The 17,559-nt window shown below is 46.9% G+C and overlaps 1 protein-coding gene across 2 annotated transcripts in view; it reads right to left on the minus strand.

Annotated features, from left to right (window-relative positions):
• GTDC1 (glycosyltransferase like domain containing 1) overlaps positions 1 to 17,559 on the minus strand; it is a 226,920-nt gene that overhangs the window by 26,157 nt on the left and 183,204 nt on the right. For both annotated transcript variants that reach the window (XM_056861446.1, XM_056861445.1), the window contains one exon: positions 8,821 to 8,930. In XM_056861446.1, the coding sequence (XP_056717424.1) occupies positions 8,821 to 8,930 (110 nt within the window). The remainder of the gene's footprint in view (positions 1 to 8,820; positions 8,931 to 17,559) is intronic.

Genomic DNA, 17,559 nt, shown 5'->3' on the forward strand with positions numbered 1-17,559 from the left:
AACTATATGCCTTCTTATGGGGCTCAGCCATAATGTGGACATTACACCTATTTAAAACTAGCGGCACATTACTAATTTGCTTTTGGATTCAATTCAGTGGGCTGGTTCTTACTTTTAAATCCATTTAAGACCTGGAACCTACATATATGGAGGACCATCTCTCCCTATATCAGCCACTATAGAAACTGACTTCACTGCACCAGTTGTTTCCTTTGGTCATCAACCATGTTTTAAGAGCTTAAGGTTTAGTACTACAATAGTTTAGCACTGTGTTATAAACGCTGTTTCTTGGCCTCAATGTCAAGTTGGTAAGGTGCCTAGAGCTAAGCAGGAAAGGCAGGATTTAAATATTTTAAATAAAATAACTGTGCGTGACTAGAGTTGCATTGAGGCAACGGCGTCTTCGGAAATCATTAAGACTCTTCTCATCAAAGCCGTGGGTATGGTATTGGCTCTTATGAGCACCTAGAGAACCTTCACAGCTACACAGATCCATTTTTACAAAGTAGATTAATATGTTACAAGTCCCTTGCTGCAATAAACAAATGGTTAGAACATTAAACAGGGCTAATTTAGTGATACTGTAAATATAACAGACTCTTTACCCATGGTATAAAAGTTGGTACAGACTTTCAGCCAAGAAGTGATCTCTTACTTATTGAACCAAAAGAACATTACCCTCCAAATGCCCATCATTCTGTCTATTGGCCATGGGCTCCCACACTGTAACATCCTGATTAGATCTTCCAATCGGTTTTTTTGCAGTGCTAACAATGTCACAGCAGAATTCAGATGGATATCATTAGACCCTTACACAATTTAGGATTGCTTCAAACAATGCTTTCTGGAATTCTGGTACAGTCCCCAAATACAAAATGCATTAATTGCTGCTGTCAATTGAACAGCATATGTGATTTTAGCTGATTGACTTACTCCAACATACACAAGCTGGGAGTGGAGACCAAATCCTTTCCAGATCATGCATCACATGTTAAAGAGGTATGTTGTTAGAAACACATATGCTGAGTTCAAACTGAGATGTACAGCATGCATATTTTGTCACTGGAGATCATACCCAAGTCCAAAAAGTGGCTCAGTTGGTACAACAATAGCAATTCAAGTACTTGCCTCATAAGAACATATAAGAAAGGCCCTGCTGGATCAGACCAAGGCCCGTCAAGTAGGGCTGTTGTTTCGGTTTGTCCTGAACCGAAAAACAGCCGAATTTCCCCCGATTCAGCGGTTTTTAGTTCGGATGGAACCGAACTCAAAAAAGGCGGGAAAACGGGGAGCCGAATTCGGCGAGTTCAGGATGTTCGGCGAATAAATTCAGCAAATTCGGGGTTTGGCGCAGGAGCATAACTGTCAGTTAGTAAGCAGCATTCTCCCGCGGCCAATCGGTGGCCAAACAGGGTCTTCTTCTGGCCAATCAGTCGCGATTGAGCACGTGAACCCAGCTGCTGCACGGCCCGGGGAGAGAAAGAGAGAGTATCTCTTTGTGTGAGAGAGAAATCCCCATGGGTGTGTGTGTGTGCACATTTGCTCCTTTCCATGGCTGCAGGGGGTGCATTTTTTGGGGTAGAGCCCCCAAACTTTCAGCGTAGCTTCAGATGAGGCTTCTTGCAAGAACCCCCAAGTTTTGTAAAGATGGGATCAGGCCCCCCCGAAATATGGGCCCCGAAAAAGGTCCCCCCCTTAATGTGCATTTTTATTCCATTTACAGCACACATTCGCTCCTTTCCTTGGCTGCAGGGGGTGGCAGATCCTCTTTCCCGAGGGGGCCTCTGGAGCTGCCACCCCTGCACAGGTGACGACAGGTACTGCTGGCACTGGGCGGGGGACTGCTGCTGCTGTTCAGGCTGTCCCTCCTGCTGCTGCTGTTGTTGAGCCTTTTCTGCAGCAGTGGGTGGTGGAGGAGGAGGAACAGTCTGGGGAGGAACTGGGGCTGAGCTTCTTTGACGCGAATCTGTCAGAGCTCACCCCCACTTCTAGGAAGGTGGTAGAGGACCTTTCACGGTCACTGGACACCCCGTCGACTTTGCCTGCTTCTTCACTCCCCAGCAGCAGTTCTTTCATGGGGGCATGGGAGGAGAGGGTGGAGGAGGTGCAAGAGGAAGAGATGGAGGAGGTGCACCAAGAGGTGTGGCAGCCATCTCAACCCCTTCCCTCACTGCCACCTCCCCCTGCGTTCTGTAGACACGGCGTGTCTGCCCCGAGCACCTCTAGGCAGGCTGCTCCCGTGGCACCTGCAGCGCCCCAGCCATGTGGGGGCCACTTTACATCCTCAGCCTGGAAGTACTTCCAGGTGCCAGAGGATGATCCATGACTCGCTGTGTGCCAGCTCTGTAGGGCACGGGTCAGTCGAGGGAAAGACGTTTGTCATCTCTCGACCTCCGCACTCCGGAACCATCTGCAGAAGCACCACAACACGGTGCTTCTTCAGGGGGAGAGAACGGCTGATTCTTCATTGGCCAAGGGGCCAGGAGCTAGCCCAGGGGAGAGGCGACCCACCGCCCTTGCTTGGTGCTCTCCATGCTGCACCCTGTGCAGCGGCTCTGGTAGAAAAGGGATGCTGAGATGTTGGTGAGGGTGGCGTCAGTAGGGCGCCAAGAGGTGGGGTTAGGGCAGTGACGAGAAAGGTGACTGGTCTCCTCAGCGAGGTGATTGCCATGGACGGTTTACCTTACCGTCTAGTGGAGAAGGTTGCCTTCCGGAGGCTGATCCAGTACCTGGCGCCCTGGTTCAAGTTCCCAGCTTGCTCCACGATGGCACAATCCGCTGTACAGGGCCGCCAGAACGTTTGTGAAGGCACAGCTGTCCTGCGCTGCCGGGAGAACTGTGCACTTCACATCTGGCCTGTGGACAAGCCAGCACGCGCAGCACGGGCTCATCTCCCTCACCGCACACTGGTGGCAAACTGACGACCTCGTGGGTGGGGGTGTGGGGAGCAGCGCTAAGCAGGGAGAGTGCCGTCAGCCTGGCTATCACCAGGCTATGCTCTATGCGCAGGGGTTCGCGGAGGTGCACATGGCGGCCAACATCGCCCCTGCCCTGAGGGCACAGTTAGACTCCTGCATAGGCATGGATGTCGCCATGGGCTTCATGGTGATGGATGGCGGCGCAAACATCAGGGCAGCAGCAGGGGCATTGGGCACGGATTTACTGTGCGGCCCACCTTCTCCAACTCGTGGTCAAGGATGCCCTGGGCCTGGGCTCCCAGGAATCCAGGCTGGATGCCACGATCCGTGAGTTCCAGCATCTCATCATGAAATGCCGGCAGCTTGCGAGTCACTTTTCTCGCAGTCCAAAGGACAACTACGCACTGCATGAGATTCAGGCCCGAGAACGCATGCCAGAGCACTGCGTGAAGGACGATGTTGACATGCGTTGGAACTCCACCCATGCCATGCTCAGGCGTTTGATGGAGCAGAAGAGGGCCCTCAGGGCACTGTTCCAGGAGACCAATGCCCTGGGGCCTGAGAGGCAGCTCAACCATGACGAATGGCTGGCTATCTCTCAGACTGTGACGGTGCTTGAGCCCTTCAAACAGTGCACAGACAGGCTCTCCTCTGACACGGCGACGCTGGTTCTGTTCACCCCCATGACCAACAGGCTTCATGCAAGGCTGGACACATTTCTGGAGCCGGCTGATGGATGTGCAGAGTTGGTTCCAACCGTAAGCGCCCTGGTACGGAGGCTGCAAGACGGTGTGGCAACCCGTCTGGTGCCTGTCACCCAGGAGCCAGTCTACATGTTGGCAAGCTTGTGCGACCCGCACATCAAGGGCAGCATCACCGAGCAGGCCAACCAGCTGCTGCACTGGCAAGACGAGCTCTCCCAGCGTGTGCAGCAAGTGCAAGCCGAAAGGGTGAGCTCGCCTGGGGAGGGGGAGGCGGGGGACCCAAGCAGCTCCTCTGCTGCTTGTCCCCCACCTCCACCAACCTGGGATGCCCCCCCAGGCAACCACCCCGATGACGATGGAGATGGATGTGATCGGGTGGGCAGTTGGCCCCTCCGAGGGGACGACGAGGCGCATGAGACAGGACACGGCGGAGGCGAGGGTGAGGGAGTACCTTGCGGAGCCCTACGAGTCGCAGACCACTTGTCCGCTGAGCTACTAGGCCATGGAGTCAGTCTGGCCAGATCTCTCTGTAGTGGCCCAGAGGCTCTTCTCCTGCCCTCCGACGAGCGTCCAGAGAAAGCGCCTTTTCTCGCATTTGGGCAACGTACTCTGCCCACATTGCGCAAGCCTGGCACCCTGGCATGCAGAGCAGTTGGTCTTCCTCAAGATCAACTTGCCTCTGTTTGGCTTCCCAGAACGGTCCAAATCAGCACTTATCAAATTTAGAGGAGTCGTTTGCATAAGTGGGGGGAGTCCCTCCACCATGAGAAAAAGGAGCAGGGACGAAAATACCCTGGGGCCATTTTTGAACGGTCTATTTTGATGCTCGCTCAAAACTGTTTTTTAAAATGTGACTTCAAAAATGCACTTGCACGGTCCCGAGTCCGACGCAAAAGGAGAAATTCCACTCCCCCCACTCACCTGCTCCTTTGCTCCTGTTTGCAGAGCTAATAGCATATGCATAGCTAGCGCATTTCTGTTCCTTTCCAGGGTTGGCAAACTCCAAAGGTGGCGTGTTGCTTTGCATGGTTTGCAAACTCCAAAAGGTCTATTCTATTCATTCCAATGGGCAGAGGGGGGACCCCTTCCAGACCCCATAACTCGGGACCCCCTGACCCAATCTGCCCAAAACTTGGGAGTTCTTGCAAGAAGGGTCCCCTCAAGGTACACTGAAAGTTTGGTACCTCTAACTCAAAAAATGCCCCCCCCGGAGCAACGGAAAGCTGCGAATGTGCTTTAAATGGCTTTATTTGGCTGAATTTATTCGGGAACGCCAAATTTCATGCCGAATTCCACGAATCCGAATAGGGGGAGTTCGGACTTCGGCATTTCCCCAATGAAAATGGGCCGAATTTTGCCGAATCTGAATCTTACTGAATTTTTTTTTCCAACAGCCCTAACGGTTATTTATTTGGTCATGAGATTGCTTTGGCCCCATTACTGTAGAAGAGTAGGAACTGGGAGGGGGTGATGGGGAGGTTTTAGGGAAGTAAATTTGGGTTGTGATAGGAAAAGGGTGGCTGGGAAGGGGCAGGGGAAAGAGTACATTGAAATCACAGGGAAAGGTAAGGTTTTACTTACTGTATATACTCGGGTATAAGCCGACCCGAGTATAAGCCGACCCCCCAAATTAGAGGCCAGAAAAGGGAATTTCTTATTGACCCGCATATAAGCCAAGGGGCAATAAGAAATTTCCTTTACCCGCAATGCTGCGCTCTAAAATGGCGGCCGCCATTTTAGAGCGCAGGGCCCCTGCCCCAGGTCGCCCTCCCGCCGCCTCCCAGGCCCTCCCGGCCCACCCCGACCCCAGTCCCATCCAAGGGGGAGGGGGAAAAGACCCTGAACCCACTCCTTACCTGGAGAGGCGGCGAAGCGGCAGCGGCGCGTCCTTCCTGGGCTGGCAGGAGGCCCCTCCAGGCCGCTGCCGGCCGGAGGAAGGCGCCCAGGCGCGTGGGCGGTAGCGGCGCGACGGGCAGGGGCCTCCCATGGCCCCTCCCGGCGGGAGAAAATGGCGGCGGGGGCCGGGGGGGCAGGGCAGCTTCCCTGCGGCTGCAGAGAGACTGCCCAGGGCCCCTCCCGGCCGGGGAAAATGGCGGCGGGGGCCGGGGGGGGGACCAAGGCAGCCTCTCTGCGGCTGCAGAGAGGCTGCCCAGGGCCCCTCCCGGCGGGAGAAAATGGCGGCGGGGGCTGGGGGGGCAGGGCAGCTTCCCTGCGGCTGCAGAGAGGCTGCCCAGGGCCCCTCCCGGCCGGGGAAAATGGCGGCGGGGGCCGGAGGGGGGGGCAAGGCAGCCTCTCTGCGGCTGCAGAGAGGCTGCCCAGGGCCCCTCCCGGCGGGAGAAAATGGCGGTGGCTCGGCAGCAGAGGTAAGTTCCCCCCTCCCTCCTTCCCCCTCCCTCCTTCCCCCTTCTACCGTATTGACCCGTGTATAAGCCGAGGCCGGCTTTTTCAGCCCTTTTTTTGGGCTGAAAAACTCGGCTTATACACGAGTATATACGGTATCCTAGTTTCCCTCCCTCCATTAACTGGAAATACATGGGGTGTCCAACATAATAGTTCCTTATTTTCTGTCTTGCTCTTTAATACATGGTTATCTGAAAATGAAGTATAAATTGTCCATGATTCTATTCCAGATGCGCTGCTAACCTTGTCTGCATCTAATAATCCACATTGGATAAGGTATCTGAACTGGGATTCCCCCAGATGGTTCCAGTTGAAGACTTTTGTACTTTAATTGGGAGAAGAAGGTACAGCAGCAATTTCCTGTAAAAACAACTTTGCTCGCAGAACGCATCCAGCTTCAAATTTAGCAGAAAGAGATGGGATGTATGTTCTTGGTTCCTGTCATTATGTTGGAGAATTGATTATATTGCTTCCAACATTTTTCCAGACCACATTTGCTGGTCTGGTCTTGGAGGTAAGCCTGGGCAACTGTTCTTGTGGAACTATGGGGCATTTCAGCATACATGCTGAGACTGTTCAGGGCTGGGCTACCAACCTCCAGGTGGTGGCTGGAGCTCTCCTAGGATTAAGACTGCTCTCCAGGTGACAGAGATCTGTTCACCTGGAGAAAATGGCTGCTTTGGAAGGTGGACTCTATGGCATTATACCCCATTGAGGTCCCTCCCCATCCCAAATCCTGCCCTCCTCAGGTTCCACCACATTATACCAGTACTCCATTATACCAGTGCTCTATCATCTGGAATGGCTCCTATTATCTTTGAAGGCCAAAGTTACTTGTTAAAAAGTATAAAACATGAACAGTTTAAGCCTCATATATAAAGGCAAATGCGATCTTGGGCTGTATCAACAGTAGTATAGTGTCCAGATCATGTGAAGTGATGGTATTGCTTTACTCTGCTGTGGTTAGACCTCACCTAAAGTAATGTGTTCAGTTTGGGGCACCACAATTTAAGAAGGATGTAGACAAACTGGAACGTGTCCAGAGGAGGGCAGCAAAGGTGGTGAGGGGTCTGGAGACCGAGTCTTATGAGGAAAGGTTGAAGGAGCTGGGTATGTTTAGCCTGAAGAGGAGAAGACTGAGAGGTGATATGATAACCATCTTCAAGTACTTGAAGGGCTGACATGTAGAGGATGTTGCCAAGTTGTTTTCTGTTTCCCCAGAAGGTCTGACCAGAACCAACGGGTTGAAATTAAATCAAAAGAGTTTCCGTCTAGACATTAGGAAGAACTTTCTAACCATTAGAGCGTTTCTTCAGTGGAACAGGCTTCCTCAGGAGGTGGTAAGCTCACCTTCCCTGGAGGTTTTTAAGCAAAAGCTAGATGGCCATCTGTCATCAATGCTGATTCTATGACCTTAGGCAGATCATGAGAGGGAGGGCATCTTGGCCATCTTCTGGGCATGGAGTAGGGGTTACTGGGTGTGTGTGGGGGGAGGTATTTGTGAATTTCCTGCATTGTGCAGGGGGTTGGACTAGGTGACCCTGGTGGTCCCTTCCAACTCTATGATTCTATCTGGCTTCTGACCAGAACCATCATGTTCGCTAAGATAAACCAAAAGCACTTGTTTATGTTTGCTATCTGTTCGCCAAGTTAATCCACTGCTCACAAAGCGCATTCCTGGTGGTTGGCCCTTCACTTTCTTGCAGAAGGCTAATCAAAGTCTGAGCATCTTCCAGAAGAAGGGTTAAACTTTACATTCTAGGTGGCTTTTAGCTGTCAGAAACTGCTAGTATGAATTAGAATGTTTGCTAAATTTATTTTGTTTTTAATATGTGTGTGTTTGTCTATGTGCGAGTGTTTGTGCGTGCGTAAGATATTGTTACATATGCGAAGCCTTGGGAATGGAGTAGGTTATCAACTCAATAAATAAATATCTGGAACATGGCCATATGGAAGGTCTTACTTCTAAATTATATTAGGTTACTGCCTAGGGCAATGTTTTGAATGGGGCAATACTTTCCTGCCGCAGCAGATGGAAGTGGAATGTCTCTTCCAACTACTTCTTTTGTTAAATGTACCTCTGCTGCTCAAAAAAGATATAAGAGCTAAAGACAAGACGAAAACAAGGTGATACAGGCAGCCAAGAAAAGGTCATGGTAGCAGGCTGGAGATCCCAGGACCATCAGGAAGGAACAGATTAGTAAAAAGAGGCCAAGGTTTGGGTAAAAGGTACAGATGGGTATGCAGTAGCAGCTGTTGGGATCTAAGGACCAACTATATGCTAGCATGGCCAGATTTGCTTGGTTAGCAATGAAAATAAGTCAAAGATCGCTTAAGTCTATACAGTAGCTGAGGAAATTGAGAATGAGTAGACTTATTTCTGATAACTTATTTTACCAAGCTTTTGTTATTATTAAGCATTCCAATTTTAATAATAATAATTAGCTATGTACCTCTGCATTTTTTTTTTCATTTTAAGCATTTAAATTTTAATTGTATTTTGTACTTGTTTTACTCTATATTATTCAGTAATGTAAACTCAGTTTGCTTGATGGTCTATGACTGCAAATAAAATGATTGACCAACTATATTCCATATTTTATATGCATGCAGGGAACCCAAATATTTAAGCTCTCAGTCAAAATAATAATAATCAACATCATCATCAAAAAACCCTGTCCACTTTTTATATATGTGTATTTTATTTACACAATATTGTAATTGGATGATTAACTTATACTTCTTTCAAAGAAAATGAATTAAAAATGTGTCTGTGTGAGAGAGAATTAAAAAAATACCTGGAACATGAGTAAAGGTCTCTCCAAGGACAGATACATGAAAACTTAGCTCCATCTGTTTCATTTTCAGCAGGATTTTAAAGAAGCTCTCCGGATCTTTATCGTGTTCCCTTGAAATAAAACAGAGTGAACTTTGACTTTTGGACTTTTAATGTGTAGAAAACATTGTACTTATCAGAATAACATTTACACTACATTTAAATTCTACTACAAAATGTCAGACTTCAGAATACTCAGGCTGCAATTTTTATCACTCTTACATGGTAATAAGGTTCACTGAAATAAATGGTTCTAGCGTCTAAATAAAGAAGATAATTAGCACCTTGGGTAACATAAAAGTTAAAAAGGTAAAGGTCCCCTATGCAAGCACTGGGTCAGTCCTGACCCGTGGGGTGATGTCACATCCCGACATTTACTAGGCAGTCTTTGTTTACGGGGTGGTTTGCCAGTGCCTTCCCCAGTCATCTTCCCTTTACCCCCAGCAAGCTGGGTACTCGTTTGACCGACCTCGGAAGGATGGAAGGCTGAGTCGACCTTGAGCCGGCTACCTGAAACCGACTTCTGTTGGGATCGAACTCAGGTCATGAGCAGAGCTTGGACTGCAGTACTGCAGCTTACCACTCTGTGCCACGGGGCTCCTTAGGATACTCTTAGGGTGCAATTTTTATCACTCTTACATGGTAATAAGGTTCCCTGAAATCAATGGTACTAGCTTCTAAATAAAGAAGATAATTAGCACCCTGGGTAACATGCTGTAGAAATATTCCCGATTCTGAAAACACGTATGAAACTCCACCCCCCCAGTCACCTCACTGTATAACCCAATGACCACTCACATCAGAGCGAACCTTTGCACTGCCCTTAGAAGTCATGGTTCTTAGAGAGAATTTGAACAAAAGAAATTGTTGGAGAATTGAATGATTTGCATTAAGCATCACCTCATTTGTTTTTCAGGAGACCATCTGGGATGAGGACTTTGGGGATATGGATCAGATGGGGATATCTTTGTGTCAGAAGCCTTTAGGAATGGGAGGTGGCCAAAGAATGGACCCAGGAAGTCTCCATCATGCTATGTCCACCTAAAGAGGAAGGGACTTAGGCTCAACGAGACAGAACATGCAATCCCTATCACCTCCAGTTCAAGGATCTCTGGTAGCGGGTGATGGGACAGGTGGTTTGGGAAGCTAGAAGGGGATTCAGAGTGCAGCCCTGTGCAGAGTTACTCCAGTCTGAGCTTGAAACCAATATGCTTAGACTGGAGTAACTCTGCATAGGTTTGTACTTTAGACAGCTCAACTGTTCACTTCTAACAGAAGGAAATTTAAGGCTGCTTCCAGATGACTCGGCATGCCTAAGGATCTGTGGCTCAGTGGTATAGCCTCCGTTTGGAATGCAGAAGGTCCCAGATTCAATCCCCGGCATCTTCAGTTTAAAGGATCTGGAAGGAGACCTGCGCCTGAGATCCTGGAGAGCCACTGCTGGTCTGACTAGCCAAGACAGCCTATGATTCTGATTCAGTCCAGGGCAGCTTCATATGCTTCACAAGTTATAGTGAGAATGTTACAGTCTTTGTGAATTACGTACCAAGGAAAGGACACATCAGGTAGTATAGTTCAAAAGAGACCACTGCAAGGAATTACATTAAAAGGTTGCAAAGATTCCTGAGATAATGTATGCGCTATTATAAATGTTAAGTATTACCATTAATTAAAGGAAGTGTCTTTCAAGTCTCCAGGCTGTACTGGACAGGTCTTTAAAAGGAACAATTGTTTCAGTTTGCAGAACTGAATTGTATAAAGACGGTGGACATACCGGAGGGGTTTCATGCAAAAAGAATGACTGTAAGAAGGAATGTATTGTCAAGTTTAGACATTTATACTGAGCCGGAATAGGAGAGACAAATTTCAGAACAGCAGCCATTTTAGTCTGTAGAAGCAAACTCAAGAAAGAAGCATTTTAAGTTGAATTGTGGAGCACTTCCTATCAGATCAGCAAAGGGGCAACCTGCCTAAACAGGATGTGGAATCTATTTCCTTGGAGGTTACCAAGAAAAACTCAAATGGGAATCTGCCAGAGATGCCTTCCAGCAGTGGTTCTTAAGCTTTTTGGCACTATAATCCTTTGAGCTAGCCAAAAACTGAAATTACCCCCTAAGCTTTATAAATGGCAAACATGAAGAAAGGAAAATAGGAAATATTAACAAAATCATATTTTTTCATACTTCGTTCAAACCATTGGCTAATAAAAAACAACATAGCTTACAGTTGAATAATTCTTATGATCAAACACATAAAAAGCAGGTGGAGGTATCGATGTGATGGCTGAAACGGTTTCTTCTTGATAAACTGCGAGGCTTTATCAGAACATGTCAGGAGTAAGAGCTCGAGTAAGTGTTGTCAGCTCTTAGAACATGGAGACATCTTCAGCATGAACTGTACATTGGCAAGGCAGGAGTTTGCAAAGGTAGCTGACAACCTTGTCAAGTTATGAATATATTTACCAGATTTCCTTGTAGCGAGTTAACTGATCGCTACGAAAAAAAGTCTGTAAGATAGATCTGCTTTAGAGTGAATGCATGGTCTGTCTGTCATCTTCACATAAAGTCGTTGCTATTTAGCAGCTCTTCCCCCTTCCAGGAACATGGTCCCCCCCGCATCGCTCAGTTCTATCACACGGTTTAAGATCTTCCCCTGTGATAACCACTAAATTGTCTTTACGAAGCACGAGTGCACTGAATTTGGCCGCAAACTCTTCAACGCAGTACTCTGAAAACCCTGCAGTTTGTGGCACTGCTTCAGACACAACTAACAAGTTTAACAACCTTAGACCAGGAATCAATGAGACCAGGGGAAAGTGTCTTCACAGTCAAAGCATAGTGATTAAGAATGCAGGGTGATTTGCATCCAGAACACTTGGAAGCCAGAATGAATGTGCATCATCAGTGGTGGCCCATCAACGCATATGCCTGCTACCTTCATCCACAAGGATCTGAAATTCTCCAGCATCCTGAAAACATCTCTGCAGGTAGTTGCTGTCAGTGGGTTGGATCCAGAGTTACAGCCCATCCCTCACCTTGAGGGCTGAAAGTGCTTAGGGGACCGTGCCGGCATCCAGGCCTACTGTGCCGGCGCCCGAGCCACTTATGCTGCCCAGAGTGGCACGGACGCCAGTGTTGGGGCGCATACACCATTTTTCTGGTGCTGCTGCAGCAGCGCAACCCAGGGACGCCGGCACAGCCTTGCACCTGAGTCCTAACAGCGCACTTCCATGCACCATCCTCCCAGGGGGAGTTCCCGGGCTGGTCCAGGAGAGGAGCCTCCTAAGCCCTTTCGGGCCAGGAACACCCCTTTTGCCTTTACCTCCAGATACACTACCTTTTTAGGTGGTGTATCCCCATGGAACCCAATGGAGCGGTTCAACGGGCCTCAAAGGTAAGGGCAAGATTTCCCCTTCATTGGGGGGGGGGGGGCAGCTGAATCCACTTTTGGAGGCAGCGCAGCGGCACTGCCTCCAGCCACCAGCACAGCCCCTTCCCTCAAGAAGGGATTGTAAATTTTCCAGTAGCAGTATGGAACTTTCCTGCCTCCCATTCCCACTGCAGCCTACTGATCTCCATGAAACACTGCTCCTGCAGGATTGGGGACCCTGAAGAATGACTTGAGTGCGGGGTGGGGGGCTGCAGTGGGAAAGGGAAATAGTTAGAAATTCCAAATTGAGTCTGGATCCAACCTAGTGATTAAAAGAACAGAAACTCCTCTTTTAACCAAGTCATCTTTCAGGTACTAAGATACACCAATGATTGTCTGTGGATTCATCCAACTGACACTTCATTATTGCTTTTTATTTATTTACCTCATCTATATCCCACCTTTCTCCCCCATGGGGGCCCAAAGCAGCTTACATCCTTCTTCTCTCCTCCATTTTATCCTCACAACAACTGTGCGAGGTGGGTCATGTTGAGAGTGTGAGACTGGCCCAAGGTCACCCAGCAAGCTGCCTTGGAAGTGGGGATTTGAACTCAGGCCTCCCAGACCCTAGTCCAACACTCTAACCACTACACCACGTTGGCTCTCATCATGAGTGCTTTCTGACTATTTGATCCAAAATGTCTTTGCTCATCAGATTCACCTTCTTACCGTGTGTCATTCGAAACCGAGGTCATGTCCATCTTCCTCATTTGTTGCTCCCCAAGGACAAGTCTTGCTGCTTCGCTTCTATTCTATTCTATTCTATTCTATTCTATTCTATTCTATTCTATTCTATTCTATTCTTTATGGCATAGTGTTTCAAAGAAGGAAACTGCTGCCTGCTAACTATATTTCGTTGGGTCCTAAAACTACTGGTCACGTCCTGGATTTCAAACAGCTTAATAACAGGCAGCAACACAAATCCAGCAATAATTCAATGTAGCAGCCTGGTGGGGAAATGCACGGTTGCACATGGGTAGGGAGAAAAGCCTAAATGATGTATTATCAGTATTATTGTTGTTAACAACAGTAATAACAATAGCACGTGCAATGAATAACTTAATTGATCTATAACTATAAGTCATCTTGACCCATCTCCTCTGGCTAATTACCTGCAGGTTAACAACCAAAGCTTCATAGAATCTCTTAGAATTGGACGTTTCTAAGCCTAAGGCCTCCATACAGTTGATTCTGCCTTCTGGTGGCTGAGGAAGTGAGATAATGTAAGTCATCAAAAAATGTAGGAAATTTAATAAAAATGCAGAAGGAGTGGTCAGTGTGGAGTGACGGTTAAGATGGTCACAGTAGGATTACAGAGACTTAGGTTCAATTCCTGCCTCAGCCCTCAAGCTTACTGGGTGACCTTAGGCCGACAACTAACTCCATCTCAGCCTAACCCACCTCACAGAGTGAGGACCAGGGGAGAACTATGCATACCACACTGTTCCTTGGAGGAAAGGTGGGATAAAAATGTAATGTGTAGTCAGAATAAGATTCAGGCCCTGATGTCCTAGTTTCTGCATGAAGAAGAAAAGGTAGTTTTTATATGCTGGCTTTCTCTACCACTTAAGGAAGAATCAAACCAGCTTACAATCACCTTCCCTTCCCCTCCCCACAACAGACACCCTGTGAGGTAGGTGGGGCTGAGAGAATGCGACTAGCCCAAGGTAACCCAGCTGGCTTCATGTGTAGGAGTGGGGAAACCAACCCAGTTCACCAGATTAGCCTCCGTCACTCATGTGGAGGAGTGGGGAATCAAACCCAGTTCTCCAGATCGAAGTCCACCGCTCCAAACCACCGCTCATAATCACTACACCACGCTAGTTCTATACCATTTTTTCCTTATACATCTACTTACCATTTTAGTAAAAAATACTGCATTGTTCAGAAATAAGCTGGATGTACCCCTGCCATGTGAATGAAAACATAATTGAGTAAAAGAGTACAATGAAAAAGGCATAGCTTGTACAAAATAGAATGTAAATATGGTTCAGAAAACACAGCCCATTGGAAGTAAGATTCATTCATTTCAATGGGATTTATACCTGAGTAAGTGTCCCAATTTGTACTTCTAGTAATCACAGAGAATATTACCCCATACCTCTCAGGTTTCACTAAATGGAGTCTCCTAGGATACATCATGAGAATATAACTTCATACACAACTGACATGTGCGCAGATTTCAAAAGGTATAGTATATGTTGAAAGGTTTATAAATAAGCTGCACTAAAAGCAATATTAAAAAGGTGAATCTTAATCTTCTTAAAACGAACTTCCCGGTATATTTCAGTGGTACAGAGAACTCAAAATGGGAGGGAGGGAGAGAAAAGCAAGGTTTAATGCTGCTTCATACAGATTCAAAACAGACAAAAGGAGGTATTTCTTCACACAATGCAGTTAAATTGTGGAATGTCCTGCCCCAGGATGTGGTGATGGCTGCCAACTCAGAAAGGAGTGGACATGTTCATGGAGGATAAGGCTATACATGGCAACTAATCAAAATGGATACTGGTCATGATGCGCACCTATTCTCTCTAGTATCAGAGGAGCATGCCTATTATTTTGGGTGTGGTGGAACACAGGCAGGATGGTGCTGCTGCAGTCGTCTTGTTTGTGGCTTCCTAGAGGCACCTGGTTGGCCACAGTGTGAACTGACTGCTGGACTTGATGGGCCTTGAAGTCATGATCCAGCATGACTTTTCTTATGCTCTTATGTTTTTACACAGGGCCTCATATTGGATAAACTCATTTCAAGCAACAAGAAGGAGAACCTCTCTTTCAGGTAAGGAAGTATTGTCCTTCAGTTGATAAGGTTCTTCAGCTGAAATTCAGTTGTGAAACAGATGAGGTTTTCAATTATCACTGCATCTGTGAGCTTGCAAAGGTGTAAGAAGGTCAGTCCTGCCTCTTAGCCTTTATTTTAGTATCAATTTGTGAAAATATCAGCTACATCAGCCCTACAGAAAGAAAAAAACAAAGGGCAGGAAGGTGTGGCCATGGTCAGCTAGTGAGATACAAGCAGGAATACCCAAGTGGTGACATCTGAGAGCTGATCCATAGACTCAGAAAAAGCACAAGGTACAGGCACAGTTGGCTACAACACCATGCTAAAATGTTGGTTTGCAAAAAAACAAAACAAACAAACAAACAAAAAAACACCCTGCCTGTGGAAGGGTACAATGTGAGGGAGCTTTGGGTCTAAGCTGATTCCACATGATGGGGGGGGGGGAGTCCTATTATGGTCAAGTTGCTAATGTGACTGTTCAATGTATTTGCACTTGCAACAGAGATTTTACATGGCACCAGGTAACCCATTTCGTTACCAGTTCACCTCAGATACTGATTCCATTGCTGCTCCCCCCCCCACATACCGTTGTCATGCTGCCATCATGATCCTACACCCAATATTAACATTTTTGGTTCATGTGCAGTGCTGCCCAAGAATAATGCAATGTTGTACTTAAAAAAAAGCCTCGTGGTTTGTATGGTGCGGCTCCAAAACCACGTATCAGTTGAATCCTTTGGTAATGCTAATCGCTGGAAGGTACTGGGTGTCCAATGATGGTCATCTACACTGAAAAGTCTAATTGGCTTCCTACAGCTTGGGAGAAAGGGAGAGGACGCTTCAGGAACTTATGAAACGGTGATCAAGAGAGAAGAGAAAAACACTTGCCACTCGTATTGTTGTAGCGTAGTAACAACACTATGATGCTGTCCTCCCCACCCCCTCTCTATTTTGTTGGTGTCAGCATGGTAAGCGGTTCATTGTGAAAATGCAGAGGAAGGGGGCAAAAGAGGGATTCCCTTTCATTCAAACACAAGGCATACAATCCCTTCCGGAAGCATGACAAAGATCATCCCAACACCAGATATTTTTAGCAGGAAAAAAAATGAGCTGCTCATTGTGCATGAATGATGAGGTCACGTAGAGAGCAAAAAAAAAAAAAAAAGGAATATGCCTCCTGAAATAGAGGAGAACCTCTATGGAATCAGCCTACTCTTCCTGAAATGCATGTTTTCTACATGCACGGAAGGTTGTCCCCCCCCCCCGCCCGACAAAACATTTTAATACACAACTCCCCATTTCATTCTGAAATTGGACAGTCCTTAGGGCAGTTGCGTGGGATTTTTCTGAAGAGTTCTGAAAAGGACACCCTGACAAGAGAGGTGGTGTCCGATACGAAAATCCTGATAGGAAGCTTACAACACCTAATTAATTCAATAACGTGGACCCAATAAGTGCTACAAACTCAGGGAACACGTGAAAACCAGCTTATGTGATCAGTTCTCATGCCATGATTCAAAAGTGAAGTTACCACAGTGAAGTTTAAGAGTGTGCGAATGCTCCAGCATGTATCAAATTCCTCACATCCTGAAAGCCAGGAAGCGTAAATCACTGGAAACCATGGTACATGCAGTAGCATGTCCAGAGCCCACCGATTTAAAATACAATACAATAAAGTCAGGGACCCTAATGTATTAAGAAGGTTAGACTCTGCAGTATTGTGAAGCCTTTAAGTGTAGATTGCATTAATGGAGAAAGAGCAAGGTTGATACTATTAAAGGCATCAGATGGAAAACAGCCAGAGGATTGATCAAAGATCAAATATGGCCCAAGTGGAAGAGGTAGGGAAGGTAGCTAAGAAGCCCAGTTTGCAACCCATGGCACATAATGTTATGCAGTTCTAACAGTGCATTCCTAAGGAGAGTTACTCCAGTCTAACCCATTCTTTTCAATGTTCTTAGACTGGAGTAACTCTCCTTAGGAATGTACTGTAAGTCTCACTGGCTGAATGGGAGACACTTGCTTCTTCAGTGTTGTTGATTTTATTGCTAGAGTACTTTACTTAGACCAATGGTTCTCAAACATTTTGAGGAAAGACCCACTTCTAAATTCAATCTAATGTTTAGGACCCACTTCCTAAATAACTTCGCATCACTTTCCCTCTCGGCAAGATAAAACATAAGCACCTTACATTAGTTAACACTGGGCAAGTTTATGTTTTATTTTTAATTCTCAATATTTAGAAATGCATACCACTATTGAGCCACAAACTGTATAAACCCCTCTCTGCCATTTTGTCCATTAAGCAGCACAGCCTAACTTGCCACCCTCAGGTCACCCTTGTCCACTTCCTCTTGAGACTCACATCCTACTTTTGAGTCTCAACCTATAGTGTGATAATTATTCACCTGGAGTCGATTATGCTCTAAATCATAGAACCTCAAACTTTTTAAAGTGGGATTACTTCTAAACGCACCTGTCCTTCAG

This window comes from Euleptes europaea, chromosome 15 (genome assembly GCF_029931775.1).
Source record: "Euleptes europaea isolate rEulEur1 chromosome 15, rEulEur1.hap1, whole genome shotgun sequence".
Lineage (NCBI taxonomy): Eukaryota > Metazoa > Chordata > Lepidosauria > Squamata > Sphaerodactylidae > Euleptes > Euleptes europaea.